The following is a 25,820-nucleotide window of genomic DNA, read 5'->3' as shown; positions in this document are numbered from 1 at the left end:
ACCCCTACTCCAGGTCTCCATCACCCCCACTCCAGCTCTCCATCACCCCTGCTCAAGCTCTCCACCACCCCCACTCCAGGTCTCCATCACCCCTGCTCCAGCTCTCCATCACCCCTGCTCCAGCTCTCCATCACCCCTACTCCAGGTCTCCATCACCCCTGCTCCAGCTCTCCATCACCCCTACTCCAGGTCTCCATCACCCCTGCTCCAGCTCTCCATCACCCCTACTCTAGGTCTCCATCACCCCTCCTCCGGCTCTCCACCATCCAGGGCCCTGGTACATCCACCACCCCTACTCCAGCTCTCCACCACCCCTACTCCAACTCATCCTTCACCCGCACCTCACCCTTCACTCTAGCTCATCCGTCATCCCAGCCCTGGTGCATCTGTCAGGCACACCGGAGACTCTGCGGCCGAGGATGTGTGGACGAAGGAGAGTGATCACTAGCCGGGCTATGCAGCTTGATTTCCCAGGGGGACTCCCCATGCGAGTCCAACAGGCAGGAGAATCCGTCTCCACGACTGTGACAGGAGGGATGCCGCAGCCCTAGGGTCACCAGCTGCTATTGACAAGACAGTTAAGTCAGCGCAGAAGCAAGGACAGCCACACCACCTGGACACTCAGGGACCCCAGGCCAGAAGGGTTGCAGGCTGGGGGTGTGGCCACAGCAGTACTGGGCAGGGGTTATAGTGATGCCCCTATAATATGAACCGGTATTCTTGGAGGTGGGAAGGGCTTTAGGGAAGGGCGACCCCAGCCGCTGCCGCAGCTGGTGGGAAGCATCCTGGATTTGACGAAAGGGACCCCTGCACCCACCTGGAAGGTCCCAAGCTACAGAGCATGGAACTGAGGATGCGGCCACTCCTGGAGCCTGAGCTTAGCAGGGCAGGGGTCCGGGCCAGAGCTGGCTGCTGTGAGTTTGGGCATGAGTGGCAGGCTGCTGCTCCCAGCACGCACACACCCTTGCCCGGCCCTCCCCACTTCTCCGAGGTGTGGTCTTGATACTCAGTCCCCATTTGGGGGGGCTCAGAAAAAAGTGAGAGGGGCTCCCACATGGCAGCCAGCACTGAGTGCCTCTAGGCAAGATCCTGCACAGAGCCAGGGTGAAGCCCTGGGCACTGCCAGGTGTGTATCAAAACAGTAAGCAGGAGGGAAGGGGCCCAGACCCCGTGGGCAGTAGGAGTGACCTTCCCGGGGAGCATTCAGGATTCAGGTGGCACACGGGAGGCCCCAGGGACCCAACCTGCTGCCCACGGTCGGGCTGGGCAGAACGCAGCGAGGCTCAGAGATGGCCTACAGGCTGAGCTGTCCACCTCCCTCCCCAAGCTGTGACAGCCTCAGAGACACCTACTAAGGGAGACCACATCAGGAATGGAGCCCCAGGCCGACCCAAAGACCCCAAGCCGAGCTGAGTCCCCATGACAGCGGCAGCTTCCGCCCCCACCCCTCCTTGGTCTCCACCCTGAGTCACGCAGGCGACTTTGCTCCTGCAGAGTGCTTGCATCGGCAAAGACCTGGGTGCTGAGGCTGCCATGTGGGATTAAGGGGTGCCGTTGCTCCCCATGTCCCCAAGCTGGGTGGTCAGCCTGTCCTTCCCGACTCGGCTGCTCCCCAGACAGGGAGACCTTCCCCGTCTATCCCCAGGCTTGGTTCCACCGTGGCCTTGGACTTGACCGCTAGTACTAGCACCAGCCCATGTCACCATGTGTGAGAGGGCTTATGGGAGCTTCTGAGCATGGGGGACCCTGCCTGGACTTATAAGACAAAGCATGGATTCTGATCTCCCACTGTGGATTCTGAGCCATAAGACAGAAAGGAGCGATTCTGACCCAGCTGACAAGCCACCACACTGGGGCTTCGGGGCTTCCGCCGGGACCCATCCTGGCCTGCCTCTGCAGGGCTAATGCCCACCACAGGTCCTGCCTTTGGTGCCCCATGATGTTACCGCCAAGGACTCCTGGGGTTCCCAGACCTGTGGGCTGAGCTGGACGCTGTGAGATGGCCACATGCAGAACTGAGCCAAACCTGGATCCAGGAGCACCAGGCCCGAAGCCATCTGGCTGCCCCTGACATGTGTGTCTCCTAGCAAGGACCCTCTTTTTTTTCTTTTTTTTGCTTTTTGGGTCACACCCAGCGATGCTCAGAGGTTACTCCTGGCTCTGCACTCAGGAATCACCCCGGCAATGCTCAGGGGACCATATGGGATGCTGGGATTCGAACCCGGGTCGGCCGCGTGCAAGGCAAACGCCCTACCCGCTGTGCTATTCCTCCAGCCCCAAGGACCCTCTTGTGGCCACCCCCAAGCCTGGAGGCACAGTGCTGCCACCAGCAGATAGGGAAGGGACCCTCACTGGCTGAGTCTGCCCTGAGGACCCTCCTCCAGGCTCCCGTCCACCCATGCCATCGCTGTCACTCGGAGCCCCCCAGGCTGGAGCAGCTCCCAGAGTGACAGCAATTAGGGCCGTGGTTGGCAGAGCTCCCTGCGCCCCCAGAGCACCTGACGTGGCATCGGCTCCCAGGAGGCCTCTGTGCTCTGGCGGTGGCTGAGGTACTTGGAATCGTTTCTTTCTGCTGTAAAAATGGAAACATCCCCTACGTGAGCCACAAGCTGGCAAGAAGAATGCCGCTGTGAAATCTCGCACCCCAAGGCGGGTTTGGGGGGCGGCTGGGGGCCCCGCCAGGCGAGCAGGGCTGCGTGGGGGAGCGCCAAGAACCAGGGGCCCAGGGGCGAGGTGCAGACCCCCCCAGACAGGCAAACGCCCCAATGGGAACACAGGCTAGCCCCTCCCTGCCTCGAGCTGCTGATTCTCCCCAAACACCAACAGAGACGCCTCACCGGGCTCTCGGCATCCACCTGAGCTGCTGGGATAGCTGAGAAGGGCGTGCAGAAGGGCACCCCAGGGTGGGGGGCACCCAGAAGCTCCAAATTCCCCCAGAGGCACAGGGTCCTTAACCCTGTAGCCAGAGGGATATGGGGGCAGGGTTGGGTAGCTCTGCCCTTATGAGGGTCCTCCAGTGCTCCTAGTGGCCTGAGGACTCAGAATCCAACATATTGAATGAGCACTCCCAGAATCTGGATTTGCTGTTTGGGGGCTTTGAGGTCACATCCGGCTGGGGCTCGGGACTGGGACCATGGAGTGACAAGAATCAAACTGGGGCTGGTCACACACCAGGCAAGCACTTTAACCCCTCTACTATCTGTCCAGCCCCGGCCCTCACAGGATGTTTTGTTTTGTTTTGTTTGGGGGCCACACCTGGAAGTTCTTGGGGCTCCCTCTTGGCTCTGCGCTGAGGGATCACGCTTGGTGGTCCCCAGGGACTCCTGGGGCTCAAACCCAGGTCCTCCCTTACCCTCTGCACACTCCCTCCCCATGGGATCTTATCTTGACTGTGACCCCCCCACCCCAGGCCCTGATGAGCTCACCTGGCTATACATGGCCAAGGTCAGAGTCTCCCCATTTTCCTGGCCAGGCCCCCTCCCTGGGCGCTGCTCAGCCGCAGGTTGGCACCTCGGAGCCTGCAGTCTTCCTTGCGCGAACACCACCCGCCCAGCAGCCACCCACCAGCGTGAGGAGCCGGCGCTGTGTGTGAAGCGCCCCCACCCCAGGGCTGTCGTCAGTCACCCCCAGATTCACAGGGAACATTGTATGGGCCCATTGGCTCTGCTGGAACATTTAGGGGGGTGGGCTGGGGGTCAGGCCTGGGCTGTGTCCCCACTATGGGCCAGCAAGAAAGGCAGTGGGCAGAGAAGGCCACAGGCAGAGGGGCTGCCAGGCGTGTTTGGGGATAGCGTCCCCTACTGGGCTCTACTCCACACGAAGCAAGGGGGCCTCTCGCTCTCACCGTGCCTCAGGGCTCATCTGTGTGGGTGAAGGAGGAATGGGATGTATCAGCAGCTTCCCAGTCACATTAAGGCCACTGAGGCACAGAAGAGATGGGACTGACCTAGTAGCATCCCACCAGTTGGGGAGGGGTCAGCCCAGAGCCCCACTCCCGGGGTCTCCCTAAGACTGGGCAGGAACATGCCTGCCTGTGTCCCCAGGCTGCCCTTCCTGGGGGCTGATGTTCTGATGGAGAACAGCATTTAAAAACCAGGAGAAAAATCAATTCTCCTGGTTCCACTTGAATCCATCAGTTCCGTTTCCCATCAGTGTCCCTGTGGCCAGGGTCACACCGGAGTCACGCAGCCTTGCAGAGATTTGTCGCCAGGCCCAGTGCAGGTGGGGGTGCTGTCCAGGCTCTGCCTTTCGGGGCCTCCCCTCCAGCCTGTCTCTTGGAGGTGGGAGTGGGTGGCCTGACCTGAGAGCATGGGAGGGGTCCTGAGAAGCAGAGTGTTGTGGTGGAGGACCTTTCCCTCCTTCCATGCTGGTGGGGAGGGGGGCCCCAGAGAATGGGCTCAAGAACCACCAGGGTGTGAACCTAAAAGTGGGTTCTGGGTCTGACCAGGAACCAGATGCCAGGGGGCCCCAAGGCAGACTCCAGCCTGCTTGGTCCTGGCCCTGGGGCACTCTGAGCTCCCACAGCAGGTGAGCCTCTCCCTGACTTGGACACTCTCGCCTTCTTGCCTCCTCTCCACCCCTCCCCCAACACACACACACACACACACACACACACACACGTGCGCGCGCAGCCTTAAGCCCACACAGAGGGTGAGGGTTGGGCAAAGCTTCTGGGGAGCAACGTGGAGCTGCTGGATGAAGGAGGGTGTAGGATAGGGACACACAAGCTGAGCACGGGGCAGGAGGAACCTGGAGCACATGCTAAGCTCCTGCTGTATGCGCTGGACCTCTGTGGCTGTGGGGCAGAGACACCCGCTGCTTCCGTCCTGATCTAAATCAGCACACCAGGCTGGGCTCACTCAGCTGCCCCCGGGTGGTGCCAGCAGAGTCCCAGCCCCTCCCCAGCACAGCCCTAGCCTGCCAGGAGTGGGAACCTCTCAGTGTGCCTAAGCCATGTCTCCCCCAGCCACCCACACTCTCTGTCAGCCAGTCCCTGCTCAGCCCCAGGCATGGCCCGCCTACATACAGAGGTCAGATCCCCACCTGCTCGGGCCTCAGTCCCTTCATCGTATTCTGGTGACATTATTGAGGCCGGGACCAACCAGGGGGATGGTGCTGGGCCCCTCCAAGGAATGAATCTGTGCGGGAGACACGCGGATTAGATGGCCACGGTCAATATTTGTGGAATTGAATTGAATCTGTCATCTGGGACTGAGAGAGTTCTGGGTGGTTTTGTGGTTTCTGCCATGGGCGGGTGGGCAAAACCTAGTCTCGGGGCCCCTCAAAGGCCACAATTAAGCTCGGCCCTGGGGTAGAGGGAGTCTAAATCCCCCTACAGGGCCAGGAGTGTGTGGGGGTGGGGTCACTGAGGCAGGGCTAGCCGCTAGAGACAGCAAGATGCCAGGAGCCCAATATAGGGCCAGAGCAATCATTTAGCAGGTAGGGCGTTTGCCTTGGATGCAGCTGATCTGGGTTCAAGTCCGACTGCCCATATGGTCCTCCGAGCACCACCAGGAATGACCCCTGAGCGTAGAGCCAGGAGTAACCCCTGAGCATTGTCGGGTGTGCCTCCCCCCATAAAATAAACCAGGGGAGCCAGTCTGGTTTCAACCAAGGAGTGTCTGCTCTGGTCTTCAGTGTCAGCTCCAATAACAGACTCCGTCCTCACAGCTGAATTGGGGTGTCCAGGGCCCCAGGTGGGGATTGTGCATGCGCCGAATCTGTTTTCACGCAGGCAGCCAGTGGGGATGGAGTGATGTCCTGGAGTGCAGGCTGGGCAGGACCAGGCCCCCTCGAGCTCAGGAGCACCCCAGAAACTGCCCTGCCTTGAATGCAAAGGCTCCCAGTGCCTCAAGGAGGAGTTTCAGGGACAAGAGCCCAGGGTACCTCCTCACCACCCACCTTTTGAGCCACTGTGCCAAGCCCTGGTTCCAGAAGATCATGTGTGGGCCAGCACTGCCCACCTCCAATCCCCAAAACCCAAATTGGATCAGTCGTGTTTAGAGAGCGGTAAAGCTGTTTCTATTTGCGCAAAGGCTCAACAGATTACGCCGGGCCAAGAGGGTGCCAGCTACGTGAAGGTGGATTTGACGGAGGGAAACTGCACTAAACAAGTGTTAATTGAAAACAAACTCCAGGGAAGCGTCCACGTCAGCTCAGCCTGCCCCCGCCTGGCCTTCCTATACCATCTATGTCTACACTGTGGACAGACAGGTCAGGCCCGTGTCCCCCAAGGCCCTCAGGTCTCCGGCCAGGGCTTTCCATGAGAGAAGCATCATGGCCACCGCAGGGCTGTGACTCAGCTCATTTGCTGTTTGTGTGACTCATTGGTTTGTTCGTGTCCCCCTGTGGGGGCCCAGGACCCATGTGTTTCTGATTTTCTTTGTTCTGGCAACAAAGAGGATTAGACCTGGGAGAGGCCTTGATCCTGCAAGACCACATGGGTCAGAGGCACTGACCACAGGCCTGGGCATAGAGGAGACGTGAAGACAGGACCTGAGCACAGTCTGTTCCGTGCAGATGAGTTGGGGTACCTGATGGACAGCCCAGGGAGCCACGGGACTGTGCCACACAGGTTTTGTGCTGGGGGCCATAGGAAAGAACCCACCTGGGGACCCTTTCCACCTGGACCAGTCAGGTGGGAAGATGGCAAACTTGGGTTTCATGAAAATGCAAACAAATGCTGGAGAGAGAAAGCCACAGGCTGGAGCACATGCCATGCAGGCAGGAAGCTTGGGTTTGAGACCAGGCACCGCAGAATTCCTGAGCACTAAGCCAGGAGCAGTCCCTGAGTGCCACTGTGTGTGCCCCCTAAGAATCTCCAAATGGGGGAGCCAGAAAGATAGTACAGTGGTAACCAGGGGAGACCCCTGAACACAGAACCAAGAGTAAGCTCTGAGCAATGCCTGAAGAGAGAGAGAGAGAGAAAGAAAGAAAGAGAGAGAGAGAGAGAAAGAAAGAAAGAAAGAAAGAAAGAAAGAAAGAAAGAAAGAAAGAAAGAAAGAAAGAGAGAGAGAAGGAAAGAAAGAAAGAGAAAGAAAGAAAGAGAAAAAGAAAGAGAGAAAGAAAGAGAGAAATAAAGAGAGAGAGAAAGAGAAAGAGAGAAAGAGAAGGAAGGAAGGAAGGAAGGAAGGAAGGAAGGAAGGAAGGAAGGAAGGAAGGAAGGAAGGAAGGAAGGAAGGAAGGAAGGAAGGAAGGAAGGAAGGAGGAAGGAAACTCGGTCCACCCCCATCAGTCCTCGACTTCCTGTGTCCTTGAGAGATGAGACCCAGAGCTGCACTGGGGCAGGGAGAGGGAGCCGACCGCGAGAATGGAGGCAGATGCTTCGAGAGGCAGTTGGCTGTGCCTCCGCAGGGAGGTTGGGGTCCTGAGGGTGCCATGACCTACCCCCCATCCCCGGCCCTCCACACATCTGAAAGCAGAGCCCAGAGTCCTTTGGGGACCACATCTAGCCACAGGAGAGGTGAGTGGCAGTGAGCGGCGCAGTGGGCTGCTGGGCAGATGGGCCGGGCTGCAGGAAAGGGGAGCCAGCGCTGGGTTCTCTGGGCCCTGGCCCTGGGGATCCCTGGCCCCTAGCAAAACCCAGCGTTGGCTCAGAGGTGTCTGGGGCTCCTGAACCAGGGGCTGGTGTCCCCGCCCTGTGTGGTCAGCGCGCCCCTCCTCCTCCTCCTCCTCCTCCTCCTCCTTCTCCTCCTCCTCCTCCCACCCCAGCCAGGCTGGTCCCCTGCGAGCCAGAGAGCACAGGCCCATCAATTATTCAGCTGCTGCCTCTCAGCCTTCTCTCTGTTAGTACCTCGTAAAGTCGGGCAAGATAAATCTCCTCTTGGTTTGCTTCCGCCCGCTGACAGGGAGCAGGCGGGTGCCCGGAGGTGGCAGCCCTGGCCCGGCCCAGGGCCCCTGAGCCAGCACGGAGCATCCTGGGCGGCCAGCTCGGCTATTAAACCCATAATTCAGCAGAGACGGGCAGCGGGGGCTCAGCGCAGCTCGGGGCCAGGACGAGGAGCGATGGCCCAGCAGTCCCACCGCCAACAGGCAGCCAGGTGAGCGGCCTCCCGCGGGGACCCCATCCTGGAGCTGCTTTGACAGTTCCCAGGCTCTACCCCATGAGCCACGGGCTGGGCTGCTCCCACGGGAAGATCTCTGGGTCCCCTAGGGCCTCACAGCAGGGAGCATGGGGGGAGAGCAAGCAAGTCAGCCAGGGAAAGGCCGGTGGGGCACAGACAGTGGCCGGTGCCCTCGGCAGTACCCAGGGTGACTACGGAGGCAGCCTTGGTCATTCCGGGTGGAAAAGGCTGCCGTAGTAGTGACTTTCGAGCGCAGAGGGGGTTGCCAGGAGCCTCCAGGCCTGTGTGGGGAGATGCCCTCACCTCTGTGAGAACACGGTCTGGGAACATGGTCCAGGCCAGGCCCCAGCCTTGCACACAGCCAGGAGAGGCGTTGTGGACAGAATGAGCCCCACAATCCCCACCTACCACCTTCAAAGGCCTGGGGGTGGCCCCTGCGGGGAGTGGGGTGCAGTCAGAGGGGAGCAGTCACAATGCCGCAGCTGCGGGGGGCTGGGGACTGGCTGGCAAGCGGAGGGTAAGGTTGGAGGTCACTCTGCGACCCTCTACCTTTCAGCCCCTGGGGCACATGAGACTCAGGCAAAGTGCATGCAGAGGGGCTGGTGCAGGGTGGAGCGGGTGGCCAGGCCTGGTGGGCTGGTACTGCTATACTTTGGCTCTGGACCCCCATCCAGAATGCTCGCCCCCCACCGTTTTCACTCCCACCAACCTCCACAAGACAGGAGCCGAGGTCCAGGTGAGGGGACAGAGTTGGAAGTGACAGACAGGGGCGGTGCTGGAAAGACAGTACAGGGGAAGGTCATTTGTCTCGCACAGGGTTGACCCGGGTTCGATCGTCGGCACCCCATATGGTCCACTGAGCACCACCAGGAGTGATTCCTGAGCACACAGCCAGGGGTCAGCCCTGAGCACTGCCAGATGTGGCCCAGAAACAACAAAAAAAGAAGTTATGAGTGGGCAGGTGCAGGCCACAGGCCTCCTGTCCGCGCTAATCGCTGGCAGGTGGCACTGCCTTCCGCTCTCGCCCTTCATGCCCTGGACGGGTGCCAGCCCCGCCAGAGCTAATGGGCTGCTCCTCAGTCAGAATGATGGGGCAGGGGCTGGAGTGATAGCACAGCGGTTAGGGCATTTACCTTGCATGCAGCCGACCCGGGTTCGATTCCCAGCATCACATATGGTCCCCTGAGCACCCCAGGGGTAATTTCTGGGTGCAGAGCCAGGAGTAACCCCTGTGCATTGCCAGGTGTGACCCCCCTCCCCCCCAAAAAAAAAACCAGAATGACAAGGCAACTGTCTGCATAGAGCCTGAGCCTCCCTCCCGGTGGGCCCCAGCTCCAGGAGCCGCCCTGCCCTGCTACCTGGCTCCCTTCTAGGCGCAGCTCCTGGGCCCTTTCTGACCTGCCACCCTGCAGTTAGGTCAGGTCCTCTAGACTGACAGTCAGGGGTCTCTGCCCTTCCAACCCTGAACCACTCTCCCTCAAGCCGCAGCCTCCAACGCCACACCTTAGACCCTCAGAAGTGTCGGCAGCATCTTAGTGCTAGGGTCCAGTTGTCACTAGACTCCTGTCGAGTTTGGGGTCCCCACCGCCTGATACTTACTCCTGGCCCCTGAAGGTCTCCGACCAGGGATTCCCATGCCCTCCCTCCCTCTGGACCTCAACTAAGGTGACCAGTGCTGGTGTCAGGCGCACACATGGCACACAGCCTGATTTCTAAGTCTCTTCTGTGTGATCGACCAAATGTGCGTTTCCATTGGGTCCATTTGCCTTGCACAGGGTTCTGTGGTCAAGCCTGGGGCCCTACCCCATATTGCTTGACCCCACTTTTCCCATCTATTGATAGGCCTGGTTTCAGGGGCTCAGAGGCATTGGCCCCACCTGTGTCTGCAGCATAACTATGTCAGGTGATGCCCAGGAAGACTCCCTGGCCTGCCCCCAGAGGAGACTGGCCCAGGCCCCCTGAGTCAGCTCCATGGAGACCATCTGTCTGCAGCCCCGTCCCTCGCTCTGCCAGTTAGGGGGGCTGAGTGCCCGGTCGCGCTCATTGCCAGAGACAGTGATGAGTCTCCCTCCAGCTCTGCCTCCTCTCCTGCCTTGAGCCCCCACAGCCCCACCAAGGTCATTTGTGTCAGGTGCCACCTCTGCTGGACCTGAGCAGCGTGGTGATGAGTTATGACAGTGGAAAGGACTTGGTCCTGATAAGGTCTAAATTTCTGCTCTTGGGAGGGAAGGAACCTCTGTAGAGAATCACCAGGAGGGGCCGGGCTGGCTTGGCTCATTTCAGAAGCACATCTTAGTCCCTGAGAAGCAAATACCGCCAGTTCCTTGAATAACACCAGCCCCTCGGACCCAATTGCTCCTCAAAGGGGCTGCCATGGGGGCCCAGCCTCGGCACTGCAGAGGCCCATAGCAGGGATCCCTGGAGATACATAACTCTGGAGAGAGCTTCCTGGCAACCAGCACCCCATTTCCTAGTCCCAGGATGATCCTGCAGGGGGCAAATAGCCCACAGGCCAGAGGCCTATGACAAGGGGCCCCCAAAGTCCTCAATAGGAAGAAATATTCCTAGAACTTGGGGCTGCTCTGGGGTGAGCTGTGTGTAGTGAGCTGGGGGCCTGGGTGTGTAGGAGGGTTCCTCTGGTCTGGTGGGCAGTGCTGGTAATGGATTACAACCTCAGACACTAGGAAGAGGCCAGGGAGCATTTGTGGACGCCTGTGGCACAGTGGTACCAGGCCCTGAGCGGGGCCATCAGTGTGTTAGTTGAGTTGATGCCCAATGACCCCACCTGATGACCCCACCTAACCACTCGCCCCTCAGCCCAGCTTCTCCTGTGCCTCACACCCACAGCTGCTCCCCGGGGTTTGCCTGGCTCACCTGTATGCTGAGGCAGCCAGGGAGCACCCACTGCAGCCTAGCCATCACCTCGTGGTTCTGGAGAAATGTTTGTGGCAGTGAGGAAGGAGGGAGGGCTCCCAGCTATCTTCCCCCGCAGTGTGGGGGTCCACAGATGTGGGGGGTGAGGCAAGGAGGACTGGCAGAAAAGAACGGAACCCATCGAAAGGACCTAGAAACAAACTGATTGGCCTGTTCCCTCTGAGGAAAGAACTTTCTAAGAACAAAGGCAAAGATGAGTGTACTTGGTATGCAAGCAACGTTGCAGGTGGCTCAAAAGGAACCGCTGAGCAGTTAAAAGGCCAGTGCACATCAATGGGTTCAACCAAGAGTGAGGCCACTAACATAGTACGTGGCCCTCGGACCTAACACTGCCAGCAGGTGCCAACTATTGGCATGGGATGAGGCTGTGTCCCAGGATGTGAGCAGTCACCCCCATCCCTGAGCGTCACCAAATGCGCCTTTGCCTCTGAAGCAGGCATAAATCTATTCTCACTGATGGGTGGTCAGTGGACTGGGGCTGGTGTCCACTTACCTAGTAACACCCCTTCCTGGGGTCAGAGGTGAGGGCTCTGACTCAGAGGGACAGCCCTAGCCCACAGACTCTGGTGTGGCCCACAATCTTTCTTGTAACTGCAAAAACCAGGAGGGATGAATCGGACAGGGGTTAAGGTGCTTGTCTTATAAGTGGCAGGCCTTGGCTTAATCCCAGGTATCATAAATGGTCCCCTGAGCACCTTCATGGGTCACTCCTGATCACAGAGTCAAGAGTGACCCCTAAGCACTGCTAGGTATGAAACCAATCCTCCTGCCAAATAAAAAGGAAGGGGGTGGGGGAGATGGAAGCAGGTTTAGACAGAGCACAACAGGCTGAGCACATGCTTTGCAGGCAAGAGCCCTGGGTTCAATCTCCAGCACTGTGTGGTCCCCTGAGCATGACTGGGAGTGATCTTTGAGCAGGGGGCCAGGAATTACCTCTGTACACCCCCAGGTGTGGCCCAAAAAATGAAAGAAAAGAAAATAGCAAATAGCTACAACACCCAACAAAGTGGAATAAAAACTGCAGAAAAAAGGCAAGCAGTCACCCAGGAATTTGGAAGAGTGTGTGCACAGAGCAAAGGGGAAGGAAATCAAGGAATCACTATGAATCATGGGATTTCCACTACGTAGAATAAATGCATGAAAATATACAATTATGAGGAAGGGCCTCCCCAGGGCTGGTGCTCAGGGTGAGGGGGCCTGGGGTGGTCTGGCCAGGGTCAAAGAAAGAGAAGCCTTCCGTGAGGTGAGTCCCCTAGGGTTTCTGACGCTCAGCCAATTCTCAGGACTTCTGCCCCTCAATGAAGGGATGCTCTTGGGAGGACATGGAGGCAGGTGAGCGGAGAGCAAATGGACAGATGAACAGAGACATTCCATAGACGGTTGGGTGGATGAGCAAATAGGGTGATTGTGGCTGGACAGATGGGTGGGTGAGTGGATGAATGAATGGACACAGTGGGTGAGTGGATAAATGAATGAATGGACAGGGGTGTGTGGATGGCAAGTAGATGGAACATGACACTTCGGGATGGGGTGGATGACTGGGGGAATGGCAGGAGGGCCTCTGATGTATAAGCTCTTGGCCACTCTCTACACTGTCCCTTTACCTTTCCCTGTCAGGAGCCCGGCCCTGCCCACCTGCCCGTAGCACACCCTCCTTGCACTGTGAGCTCTCTCAGTACCTCCCGACCAGCTGCTGGCCCAAGGCTATGGGCTAACCTTCTGTCAGGACCCCCACGTCCTAGACAGCTGTTCCTCCCCTCCCCACCCCCGCCTGCTGTGCTGCTCAGTATGCAGAAGAGCAGCCCCCCGCCCCCCCCTCGCCATGCACGGCCACCATAAATCCTGCCCTGTCCTGCAGCCAATCAATCGCCAATCGGCTCAAAAGCCCCTGGATGTCAGCAGCTGAGCCTACACAGCCCCAGCCCGTTCACAGGAGCCTCAGCAGCGGGCGACCAGAGATGCTGTCGGCTACATATATTGAACTTGAAGCATCGGATTACATGTTTGTTCAATAGCAATAAACTCCCAAAGTTTTATGAGGTCATAAAACCGCTGCCTGGGCTCCCACTTAGGCGGTGCGTAATGTACACAGGCTGGTTTCCCCACTAATGGGGTGGCGAGGAGTGATTTGGGTCTATTAGCTGGAAACAGCGCATCTGCATCCCCCCGATTCTCATCAATAAAGCGAGTGCTCCAGATCTAGCCTTGAAGTCAGAGGAGAGAGGCAGAGAGGCTGGGGATGTGAGGGACAATGGAGGTGTGGGAGGAGAGCCAAGGCTGGGGGGAAAGGGGAGTGTCCGTGAGACAGATGGGAGGGCCAGAGGTCACTGTCCACACTGTGCTTTTCAAATCCTCCCAGGGCCACCCCAGCGTGGGTTGTTGGGGACAGCTGCTCCAGGCAGCGGGGAGCTCAGAAGAAAGACAGTGAGGGAGATGTGAACGGTGGACAGAGGGAGGGCAGAGGTCCTGGTGGACAGGACAGGACATGACGGGCATGAGCACAGAGGGACAGGTTCCAGGAGAGCAACCTGAGAGGGAGGCTGGAGCAGGTGGGGAACCACTGAGGGGGCAGCAGCAGAGAGACACTGAGTGGGCAGAGCTGCCTCTGGAGTGTGTTTATGGGTGCCATTCTGTGGCCCCTGGGGATCCTAGGGGAGGTAGGATTCTGGGGAGGAACAGGCAGGAGACAGAGAGGAAGAGGCAGCTTGGGGCTCTACGCTGCACCCTTGTGATGCTCAGGAGACCGTACACGGTGTCAGGGATGGAACCAGGGTCAAGGCCAGAGCGGTCACATGCAAGGCGAGTGATCTCCCTGCGCTATCTCTCCAGCCCCCTAAGAGGCAGCGTTGAGGTGAGGTTTCCACCTTGGCGACTCAGGAGAGGGTCCTGTCCTGGGCCAATCAATAGCGGCAGGCACAGGGCAGCTCTCATGTGCTTTGGGGGAGGGTTGGTGAGCAGACCCAAGTGGGCACAGTCACTTCATGTTCTCCATGGTCACGTAAGGAGTAGAGGTCTAGGTCTGCTCACCCATCCCCCACCTCGCTGGACCGTCCTGGGAGCCAGCTCTTGACACCCCCCCCCCAATATGTGGCTGGTATTTTTCAGCCCCCACAAGCCTTTGAGATCCAAAGTTGGACACGTGGGTGACTTTGCCCTGATCTTTGTAACTTTGCGATCGATCCAGGTCCTTGGAAATGCATCGATTTACCCAAATCAATATTTATTGCAGCTTCAAAGGCTGGGGAAGAGGAGCTTCACACTGATGAATGGAGACCAGGCTGCCAGCCGCATCTGCCCCCCACCAGGCTTCCAACCCTGGCACCCGCCCTGCACCCCCAGGACACCTCACTCCTGGCTCACACTCAGGACCGGGCTGGGTGCTTGCTCACTCGAGTAATCCACAGACGCAGCCTGGCATCCTGTCTGAGCGGCTGCCATTGGCCAGGGGAGCGTCCCAGGAGCCAAGGCAACGTAAGAGTAGCTTTCTCCCAGAGGGAGCTCCTCCCCCATGGGAATCTGCTTTTCTTCCAAAACCCCAGGGTGTGGGAGTGGGGCTCCCTGCAGCACCCCCACCCAGGAGCAGGGAGTATCTTCCCTTCAGCATGGGGCACCTGCGGGTGTCGGGCAGGTGCTGGAGCTGGGTAGGAAGCAGAGCGTCACCCAGAGGGCAGCTGCCTGAAGAGGCTGCTCCCAGCTGGCTCTGTGGGAAGGGGGATCCGCAGGCCAGGGGTGAGAGTGCTGGTGAATGAGCCGCGGCTCTGATTCCTGTGGTAGGATGCTCCTTGCCCGGGCATCCGCCAGAGCTGCCCAGGCATGCCAGAAACAGGGCGCTTCTCCTGCTGAGGGGTGTCGGCTGAAATAACCACCAGGGAGAAGCATGTTTCAAGTTTAAGAGGGCAGGAGAGACACTGGTACAGCGGATAGGGCATTTGTCTTCCACATGGCAGACCCAGTTTGATTGTTAGCACCCTATGTGGTCTCTGAGCCCCACCAGGAGTGATCCCTGAGCCCTACTAGGTGTGGTCCAAATATACCCCCATTTTTTGTGTTTTTTGGGGAGCCACACCCAATGATGCACAGGGGGTTACCCCAGGCTCTGCACTCAAGAATCACTCAAGAATCCCATAAGGGGTGCCAGGAATTGAACCTGGGTTGACTGTGTGCAAGGCAAACACCCTACCTGCTGTAGTATCGCTCCATCTCACACATACCCCCACCACCGTTGTTTTAAATAAAGAATGTTTAAGAGGACAGATTGCTCGAAGGGTTAAGGATGTGCTTTGCAGGTGGGAACCCCAGGTGAAAACCAGGTACTTTGTGGTCCCTGTATCACCAGGAAAAAACCCCTGAGCCTTGAGCTAGGAGTAGGTCCTGAGCACCAGCAGGCATGCCTCTCCAAATAAACCCCCCAAAAAAGAGAAGCATTTAAGTGTAATAAAAGAGAACTTAATTAAAGAGGTTTTTCAGAGGCAAACTCTTAAGCTAGTCCCTGGAGACAGCCCTCAGATTCCTAAGTGAACGCCTGCCCCCGCACGCACTCGGGGGCCCTGCCTCAGCCTCCAGAGGTAAGTTACACATGGTTGTTCTTTAGCAAAGAGAAGACATCTAGTTAACGCCTCACATTTCAAGTCGACTAAAGGAGGTTGGGTCTCACGTTGTTAATTCATTGATGAAGGACACGTGTTATTCATAACTTCAAAGTCAACATCAGTCTTGTAGGCAGCTGTAAACTGCAGACAGCAGGTGTAGGGACTCTGGGTTCATGAGTCTTATCCGAGAGCGTCTTACTGATAGACAAGGCTGGGGGTGGGGGTGCGGAGAGGGAGGGAGGTGTCAGGCCCTTGTCTCATATTCCCAGTAACTCACAGATATGACGGGGTGAGCTTTCCAGACACTTTTTTTGCTTCTCAGCAGAGGGGGTTTGGTCCCGGAGGCTTCCCCCAGCAATTCGGGGGTCCCCCATGGTGATACCTGGTCAGGCTCTGCAGGCCTGAGCTTGGAAACTTGGGCCCAGACATGCAGTGCCACTCTGTTCGGCAGTGCTGAGGGTGCTGGAGTGTCCCCAGTGGGGCTCAGGGAACACCCGAGCCAGGATCAAACTCAGGCTCACTCCTACAAAGGAGGCCTTCACTTCTTTGAGCTACGTCCCTACCCCTCCACAGGCCTTCTTCTCAGCCAGCACAGATCACTGTTTCACCAACTCCAGTCTCAGTGCAGCCCTGAGACCCCGGACTGGTACTCTAAGAACCATGCAGTGCACCCAGAATTGAGCCCAGAACTTCCACATCATACAAAACATGTGCTCAGGGCCAGAGAGATAGTCCAGTGGGTAAGGCACTTGCCTTTCATGTGACTACAGAGGTTCAATTTTGGGCACTGTATCTAGTCCCCTGAGCCCCGCTCAAGCAAGGAGTTATCCGTGAGCATAGAGCCAGGTCTAGGCCCTGAGCATTGCCAGGTGTGATCCGAAAACAAGCAAAAGTTTTAAAAAGTATGCTCGGGGCTGAGGCAATAGTACAGCAGGTAGGGCATTTGCCTTGCATGCAGCCAACCTGAGTTCTAATACCCAGCATCCCATATGGTTCCCTGAGCACCGCCAGCAGTAATTCCTGAGTGCAGAGCCAGGAGTAACCCCTGAACATCGCTGGCTGTAACCCAAAAAGCAACAAAAAAAAGTGCTCAGCCCATTGGGCTCTCTCTCTGGCCCCTGGAAGTAGAATGTTACATCTCTTGGTGTTTTGTTTTGTTTTAAATTGGCCTTGCATGCAGCTGACCCGGGTTCAATTTCTCTGCCCCTTCGAAGAGCCCAGCAAGCTACCGAGAGTATCTTGCCCGAACAGCAGAGCATAGCAAGCCATCCATGGTGTATTTGATATGCTAAAAACAGTAACAACAAGTCTTACAATGGAGATGTTACTGGTGCCCTCTCAAGCAAATCGATGAGCAACGGGATGACAGTGATATAGTGTGATTTATTTATTTAGACTTTTGGGTCACACCTGGAGATGCTCAGGGGTTACTCCTGGCTCTGCACTCAAAAGTTATTCCTAGAGGTGCTTAAGGGACCAAATGTGATGCCAGGGATTGAACCCAGGTCAGCCATGTGCAAGGCAAACTCCCTACCCATTGTACTATCGCTCCAGCCCTATGTCTCTTGTTTTATTTTATTTTACTTTACTTTATTTTATTTTTTGCTTTTTGGGTCACACCCAGCAATGCACAGGGGTCACTCTTGGCTCTGCACTCAGGAATTACCTCTGGCAGTGCTCAAGGGACCATATGGGATGCTGGGAATCGAACCCAGGTTGGCCACGTGCAAGGAAAATGCCCTACCCTCTGTGTTATTGCTCCAGCCCCATCTCTTGTTTTAGTCCATGCAAGAAACTGGCCCTATGTGGCCATTCCAGCCAAGCGATGCAGGACTCAGGCCAGGGATAGGAAATAACACCACGGGCCCCGTGGGATGAGAAGACAGGCGCCTCCAACAGGCAGTGGAGCAGCCCCCAGCCTACGTGGCACCCAGACCTTCAGGTCAGGAGTGCTCAGGACAGGAGCGTAGACTCACCCCGTGGCCCCCAGACCAGTGAGATGAAGGGGGCAGGACATAAGAGGACTCCGGTGTGGTCCCCCGGCAGCGCCCCACTCATTCATGCTGAGACAGCCTTCAGGGCTGGGGCCTGGGGGCGAGCAGGGAGCTGGAGGCAGGGGCTCAATGGGACAAACTGAGAGTCCGGGGTGAGTGAGACGGGGTAGGAGACCTCCCCATCCCTGGGCAGAGCGGGAAGCCTCGGGGATCCTGGCCCAGGGGCCACACAGGTGGGGTGGCTCCCTCTGTGACAGGGACTCTGGCTAGGGGCGCAGGATTTTAGCACGTGGATTTGGGGACCACACAGACCTTCTGTGCACATAGCCACCCACAGCTCACAGCCTCATGGGGCACGGGGGGCTCTAGTCAGACTGTAACCCCACTGTAATCCCACAGCCTGGGTCCCAAAAGGGAGACAGAGGGGCTGGAGCAATAGCACAGCAGGTAGGGCGTTTGCCTTGCACTCGACCAACCCGGGTTCAAATCCCAGCATCCCATATGATCCCCCATGCACAGCCAGGAGTAATTCCTGAGTGCATGAGCCAGGAGTCACCCTTGTGCATCGCTGGGTATGACCCCAAACCAAAAAAACCAAAAGGGAGACAGAGACGGAAAGGGTTGAGGAAGGAGGCTGCCTGGGCCCTCTTCTCTATACAACAGGACCTCGCTGACTCCTAGAGGCTGAGGGCCCAGGACAGGTGCCCCCCAAGGATCTGCCCCCCACCCCCACCTGAGGGTCCAGGACTGTGGCATCAGGCCTCTTTACGCTGCAGGGTCTGAGGTTGAAGGACTGAAGTGGGGGTTCGGAGGGAAGGGGGGCCTGGGGAGCAGAAGATGCATCGGGAGGAGGGGTGTGACCCTCAGCAGCTGTCCCCGCAAATACCGGGCACTATATCGGGCACTTCCTGTGTGCTGTGCCCAGGGGCCAGGGAGGGAGCACTCTGTGTGCCCACCGCAGTGCCCAGCCCTGCTGGGGCCACCCAGATCCCAGTGGGACAAGCTGAGTCAATAGCCACAAGAGAAGGAGGGGCACGTGGGGAGGACAGTCCCCTCCTGGTGGGAGCCCGTGATCAGGCACCACTGCCCTGAGCACTGTCCCCCTGTCAAGAGCTTTATTTACCCTCCTGCCGCGAAGCCACGCGCTCCCCAGCCCCCGGGGCCTGTCCTCCCGATCCACGGACATCGATTTACTTGTTTCCCACAGAGCCTGGAATTAATATCTGCCATTTAGTTGTTTGGGCAGAAATAACATCAATATCGTCTGTGGTCCTTCGGGTCCCCTGCCCCTCCCGGGAGCCTGGACATCAGTCCGGACATCTGCCCGAAGCGTGAGGCCACGGGGGACTGTCAGAGGTCCTGCCTTCAGGGGTCCCACATAGAGAGCCACACGGGGACTCGGCCTTGCTGGCAGCCGGTGCCCCTCAGCACTGCTCCTGCCTCCAGCCCTATCCCTGCCCCTCCCCCATGCCTGGAGCAGAAGGTGCCCAGGGACCACTGGGTGCTTGGGTTCAGATTCAGCACAGGAACCGTCAGAGCGACAGAATTGGAGATGGGGTGGCCACGGAGGTGGGGGTGGCAGCCTGTTCCAGGCATCATTGCCCTGGGATCTCAGGCAGTCTCTGAGACTGGCAGTCCTCACCCCTCCACACGCCAGGGTGCCCCAGGCCCAGTCTACACACCCCTCCTCTCCACATGGCCTCTATCTGGTCCATTGCCTTTACTCCTGGCTCTCATCCTTGTGTGATCAGACTGGAGGGCAGCCAGGAGGAGGTGACAATGACTCTGATGGAGCAATGTTACGGGAGCAAGGGAAAGATAGTCCAGAGGCCAGGGCAGGATGAAGATGCCTGCAGCAGGGCAGGGCTCCTGTACAAGGAGGTGTGAGTCTGCAGGAGGGCTTACAGCTGGCCGAGGCCCCTCCACCTAAAGTATTTGCAGAAATGGTTTTTGGGAAGGGGCTGGAGAAATAGTAGAGTGGGGAGGACTCTGCACATGGCCGACCCAGGTTTGATCCCGGCATCCCATATGGTTCCCCGAGCACCACCAGGAGTAATTCCTGAGTGCAGAGCCAGGAGCAACCCCTAAGTATCGCTGGGTGTGACCTAAAAACAAAATAAAACAAAGGTTTGTGGTGAACTAGCCTTGGTAGCACTCACATTGGCGGGTCTGAAGGCCTGAAGGCCACCTCCTGACTCATGGCCCAGGGGACAGTTACCCGCACAGACACAGCAGTGTCCAGGGCTGCCCCTCTTTCTGCCCACCCGGGGGTCTTCTGCCCATCCTGGGGGCTGACCTGGGCCTCGCGTCCCACCTCACCTGCCGAGAGTGAGGACAGACATAGGGGGTGTGAAAGCCCAGCACTCAGAAGGCTGTAGGTGCCCCAAAATGGCTGGGGGGGCGGGGGACACAAGCAATAGGACAGCAGGGAGGGCGTTTGCCTTGCAGACAGCCAAGCCAGGTTTGATCTCCGCCATCCCATATGGTCCCCAGAGCCTGCCAGGAGTAATTCCTGAGCACAGAGCCAGGAGTGTGCCCTGAGCACAGCGGGGTGTGCCCTCTTGGCCCCCTCAACAGTGCCTGCTGTCAGCCAGACACTGCACATAGCCGTGCCAGTTCTGGCCGGGCAGAAAGGTCACACCTGCCCCCTCCCAAAAAAGAGAGGTGTGAGGAGGAGGCCCTGAAGGGCTGGATCTACCCTTGTTTGGGGTGGATGGTCTTCACTAAGGTGGACTTGGGAAGCCAGTCCCCCAACAGACTCAGACACCCCAGACTCTCCCTCTAACACCCCAATTCCAATTCCTATTGCCTTTCCAATGGAGGATCGTGCCAAAAGGCTAATGGGCAAATAGAATGCAGGGGGGGGCAGTTCTAGGGTACGGTTGTGGGGGAAGTGGGCTATGTGGACCTGGGGGTGGACATGGCCTGGCAGCCAGGAGAGGGGGTGTCTTGATAATGGGGTTCCCCGCCCCTCCCAGCCCCCAGGCCCGCACTCTGCTCCCCCCGCGCCCAGCCGCCTGCATCGCTCTTGCTCACTAGAGGGTTTTTTTCCAACGGATTTTTTTTTTTCACTTAAGTGATTATATTTTGAAAGGAAATCTTACAGCTCCACTGGAAATGGAAAACAAGCATCGTAGGCAGCAATAGAAGGAGCTCACACACATGCATGCGCACACACACACACACACATACACACACACACACACACACACACACACACACACACACACCAGAAGGAAACATTGCATTTAGAGTCCCACAAGGCCATGTCCCACAAGGGCGCCCAGAGAAGGGGGGTGGGAGCAGACATGCAGCGCCCATCATTCCTCCTTACTAGAGAACAGGGTCCACCTCCTACTACCTGCAGGGACCGAGAGGCCCTAGCTTGCCCCTCACTGTCACATCAGTGAGGCACAGGAAGTGACTGGCGCTGAGGACAGAGAGGCCCACTCCTGTTTCTCCCGCTCTGGCCCTGCCTCCCCCAGAGGGAGCCTGGGTGGGGGCGGGGCGGGGGCTCTCCCTGCCTGGCTCGCCCCCTACTCCTTGAGCTGCTCAGGGTGACAGGTGCCACAGGGTGAAGCTTGGGGGACGCGGGGTCCCCTGGGAGTGCTTCCTCCCCTGGCTCTGCCCTGGATGGGCAGCCCCAGGAACAGAGCCCGCTCTCTGGATGAATGAGCACCTGTGCTGGACAGCTCCCACCCAGACTCACAGCCGCCACCACACCCCAAGGACAGGGCGAGGCCAACACTTCACCTGGCAGCCCTGGGGATGGGAGGTGGGGGGCTAGGGGGCCCAGTCTGAGCTCAGTCACGTGCTCCCGTGGGCCTGACTCACGGCGCCATGCCTTACACCCCCCACGCACACATCCCGCTAAGCCAGAAAAGGGGGCAGCTGCCCTTTCCTGTACACGCAGACACTGGGCCGGCTTCCAGGACATGATTCTCCCCGTCCCCCAGAAGCCCCCCACCTCCCACACTGCAGGGGTGGGCGGCTGCTGAGGGAGGTGCCTCCCTTAGGGATCTGTAGGGCATCCTAGTAAGGAATTAGGAATATTGAAAACCTGTCCCCTCTTGGTTTGGGGTAACTCATTGTCCCTGGAGGGCGCCAAGCCCTGTGAGGCAGCTTTGAGAATAAAGCCACCAGCTAAAGGGGTTTTTCTGCGCCTGCCACACAGCAGAGATACCCCCACCTTCTCTAGGGGTCCATTGGCAGTGGAGTCTGAGGGAACAAGAGGAGGTGGAGGTGGGGTGGGCTGGGGGAGAGGGTCCCTCAGAACCCCTGGCTCATCAGCTTAGGGCACCCCCAGCCCCCACCCTTTTCCTTTTCCTGTGGGACCAGGAGAAATGTGTTTGGGTGGGGACCAGGTGCAGCCCTGTCTACATGTGGGGACCCTGCTCGAGGGCGGAGGACGGGGGATCCATCACAGGCACTGGGGTCTATCCTGGCTTGGGGGGTCCCAGGGCATATGGATGGGGAACCCCATGGCCCTATCCCAGCACCCTCCCCTTCCTGCCCGGAGGCTGTCAGCCCACTGTGCCGCTCGTGCTGTCCTGGGCTTGGAGGTGCCACTGGGCTAAGGACCAGCCAGGCTCCAGAGTGTCCACAAATGCCCTCCAGACCCCTCTCCTCCTTGAGTCCAGACCCAGGCCTCAGGGTTCCCCAAAGAGCCTTTCAGCTCATTCATCTCCCGGGACTCACACGAGTCACCCTTGGGCTCCAGGACACGTGGAACCAGATATGCAGAGTGTCCCAAGGGGCCACGGTCCGAGGCTCCACAACTCGGGGGTCAATCATGTTGCGCTCCACAGCCCCCCTGCATCCACACCCACCACAGCACCCACCCCACCCCATAGGCACCTAAGCACAGGCTGCGTCGTCCATGCTGGGGTGGGCAGTGGCCCTAGGGCCCACGGAGGATTGAGGGGGCTGTTGGCATTTCTGGGGTCCTCCCCACAGGAAAGCGGGACTCAGACTAGTGGGGGTCACTGAGATGCACGGTCTCCCTGACAACACTCTGGACTCACGGGGGGCCTGGGCTCTGTTGGGGGTGGTTCTGCCCCTTTCAAATGATCCCCAGTGAGTGCAGTGACCAGCAGCCGGGACAGGACCAAGAACGGTAGGTGACCATGATTGAACCCCCCAGTTGCGGAGCCTCCGGACCATGGCCCCTTGGGACACTCTGCATGTCTGGTTCCACATGTCCTGGAGCCCAAGGGTGACTCGTGTGAGTCCCAGAAGATGAACGAGCTGAAAGGTCACCCCGCCTGACCTTCATGGGGGTCTCAGCAAGGCAGAGAATCCCCTGCAACACCCTGAAAGCCTCTGGGGGACACACATGCTGGGGCCACAGGCTCCCTCACTTGCCACTTCCACACTTGCTCCAGGAATGCTCACAGGCCCCCAGACCCACGAGGCCCAGAGGCCCAGCCAGAGACAGAGCTGGGATAGGACCAGCAAGGCCCTGGGCCGGATGGTACTTCCTGCAGCCCCAGGGGTGCTGGGTCGGCACTCATTGGCCTGCTAGTCTCAATGTCCAGCCCGGCGCTGCACCCTGTGAAGGATGGGTCCTCCAGCTGGAGCGCAGGCTGCCAATGAACCCTTCTCTGAAGAGTCGCTGATGGTGGGTGGAGGGCGGATGAGGTTGTGCTAATAGAAAACTGGGGGTTCTGGGGGAGGCTTGTGAGCCCCCCTGGCAGAGGCCAGGAGCTCCAGCGCATCTTCTCACTCTCTGGTGCAGGTTTCAGCTCTATTCCTTTCTGATTCCTATGCAAAGGGAATTCCCATGCATTGTCCCTTTGTGACGATGAGAAATGCTGAAAAAATAAGGCAGGGTGGGGCAGAAGGTCCCTGTACTCCCGGCCCAAGCCCACCGCATGCCCCAGACCCACTGCAGCTGCAGCTCCCCCACTGCCCTGAACCCCAGGCCCCATCCCCATCCCCCGGAAAACCTCACTCCATGCCAGCTTGGGGCAGCTGGGCCCACAGGATGGGGCACAGGTCCTGCCAAGAGCCATCTGGCCCCGCTGAGCACTCGGCACCAGCAGGATCCTGTGCAGGGACTTCAGGACAGCCACCTGGCCCCACCTCACTGGCCTGAGCCCAGCTGCCAGCACAGAGGGCTGAGCCCACAGACCCTGGGCTGCACCAAGATCAGCTCTGAACCAGTGGCCGCCCTGGGGGACCCTTGAGTCAGAACATGGACAGAGTCTGGGCAAGCCTGGGATGGGGGCAGTGGCGAGTGTGATCTGTCCACGATCCTGTGTTCATCTCTGGGTATCCTTATGGACATCCCACTTTGTGGAGGGAGATGAAGACCTACGATGGAGCTGGACAAGTCTCAGAGTACCAGACCCAAGTGGAACAAGAGGGAATTTCCGTGGGACATTGCTGGGGTCTCTGACCACTACACAGGCAGGCACCCTTAGCCCCAGGGGTACAGTTAAACTGAGGTACAGAGGGCACTGGGCTGGGTACTGGGTCAGCCTGGGGGCTGTGCCCACACAGCCAGATGATCCCCAGTGGTCTGAGGAAGAGTACCCCGAGGGACAAAGCGGGGGACAGAGAGACAGGGAGGGGAGCCCAGAAGTAGGGGCCCCACAGAGCTGCAGGAGAGCCTAGGCCATAGGGCCTGCAGGGAGGTTCCAGGGCTCACACAGCACCCCACAGAGAACTCTGAGGTCACAGGCCAGGAGCCTTCCGGGGGGCTGCCCACAGCAAAATATCCATCTTCCAAGGCGGCATGTGGGGAACCCCTGCACCAGGCCCTCCTGGTCCCCCAGCTGGCCCCACCACAAGACCACTAGACGCACTTGCCCACCAAGCTTGGGGAGGGGCAGCCAGGGGCCCTCACTGGCATCCAGATTCCATATGCAATGCGGCTGGAGCTTGTCCAGGCTGTGCACCAACGATGAGGAGGAAGGGTGGACTAGAGCCCAGCTAGACCCCTCCAGGGTGCCAGGCCCACTCTGTCCCAAGGAACCCCTTCCCCAGACACCCTCTCCCCTACCTCCCCCCACCCAGTCTGTCTCCCCTCCCTCCAGCCCCTCTCCCGGGCCCTGACCCTCCCATCCCACCTGTGGCCCCCGTGCCCCATCACGGGGCTGATCCGGCTGACAGCCCACAGTCAGAGACCTGCCCTGGCCCCACCACCCTGCCGCCTGCCACGGTTGGTTGTGGCAGCTGCTGCCAGCCAGAGCTCTGGGGAAATCAGCCGAGGCCGGTGACCTCCCTCGGATGCCCGCACCATCGCTCTTCCGCATCGGGGGCCCCGCGGGCGGCGCAGCCAGCAGGAACAGGCCCGTCCATCAGTGTCCCGCTGGGCCCGGAGCCCCCTGCCAGCCTTCCTGGCTAAGCCATGTCTCCTGGCATTCTCCCGGGCTCCGTTACCGGGACTGGAGCCCATCCAGCCTCACACAGTGGGGGTGGGGCTGAGGTGGGGGCAGCACCCCTCCCCCAGCCTGACATTTCCAAATGGGCTGTCGGTGTCTCCTCGGTTGGCAGCATGATCACAAGTACTGTCAGCGGCTCCCCAGGCTCCAAATGCCAGCGCGGTTGCCAGAGCGTGGCAGGAGAGGCCCAGTGCCCGGCCGGGCATCCAGCAAGCGAGGCTAAGGCTTCGGCAGCAGGGTGCTGGGGCTGACCCTGGGGAGGGCGAGCTCAGCCCAGCCTTGTGCACGGACCAGCTAAGAGCAAGGGGTGCTGAGACCGGGGCCCCCACAGACATACGCACACAGGGGTGTGGGGCCAGCGTGGGGGTCTGCTGCACCCCTCCAGCCCCTGAGATCAGAGCCCAGAGCAGGACCCTCCAAGACCCCCTGGAGGCATGGGAGGGACTCAGCAGGGGACATGTGAGAGGGTAAGCCAGGGTGCCAGGACCGAGCCCTCAGAGAATGGGCACAGGACAACGCCTCTGCCCAAGGCTGACCCCAGAGAGCAGCCAGCCTGCAGCGGGTCCCTGTCGGCCTCCTATGTCCCCTACCAGTACAAGCCCCACCTTAGGTCAGACACCAGTGCTTGGGGGTACCAGAACCCTGTGAGGAAAGGGCCGTGAAAAGAGAAATGGAACTTTTCATGCCAATTGGAAAGACCGAAGCACGAAATATAGAAGTTTCTGCTGCTAAATATATTCTGCCATGAGACAGGGAGGAGAGTGACTTACCCAAGGGCTCAGGAAGAATCCCATCCATGTGACTGCATCTAAATGCCCCACCCCCACACCGTCCCCCACCCCAGCCCAGGCC

At 58.9% G+C, this 25,820-nt stretch overlaps 1 protein-coding gene across 1 annotated transcript in view; it reads left to right on the top strand.

Moving 5' to 3' along the window:
* The first annotated feature begins 7,377 nt into the window (after positions 1-7,377).
* Positions 7,378-25,820, top strand: part of CCDC188 (coiled-coil domain containing 188) — a 40,583-nt gene continuing 22,140 nt past the window's right edge. Inside the window, exons 1-2 of the mRNA XM_055118670.1 lie at positions 7,378-7,462; positions 7,957-8,039. Of these exons, the coding sequence (XP_054974645.1) occupies positions 7,378-7,462; positions 7,957-8,039 (168 nt within the window). The remainder of the gene's footprint in view (positions 7,463-7,956; positions 8,040-25,820) is intronic.

The sequence above is a fragment of the Sorex araneus genome, chromosome 11 (genome assembly GCF_027595985.1).
Source record: "Sorex araneus isolate mSorAra2 chromosome 11, mSorAra2.pri, whole genome shotgun sequence".
NCBI classification, from domain to species: Eukaryota; Metazoa; Chordata; class Mammalia; order Eulipotyphla; family Soricidae; genus Sorex; species Sorex araneus.
The sequence above is the reverse complement of the archived record's forward strand: the minus strand, read 5'-3'. Positions and strand labels throughout refer to the sequence as shown.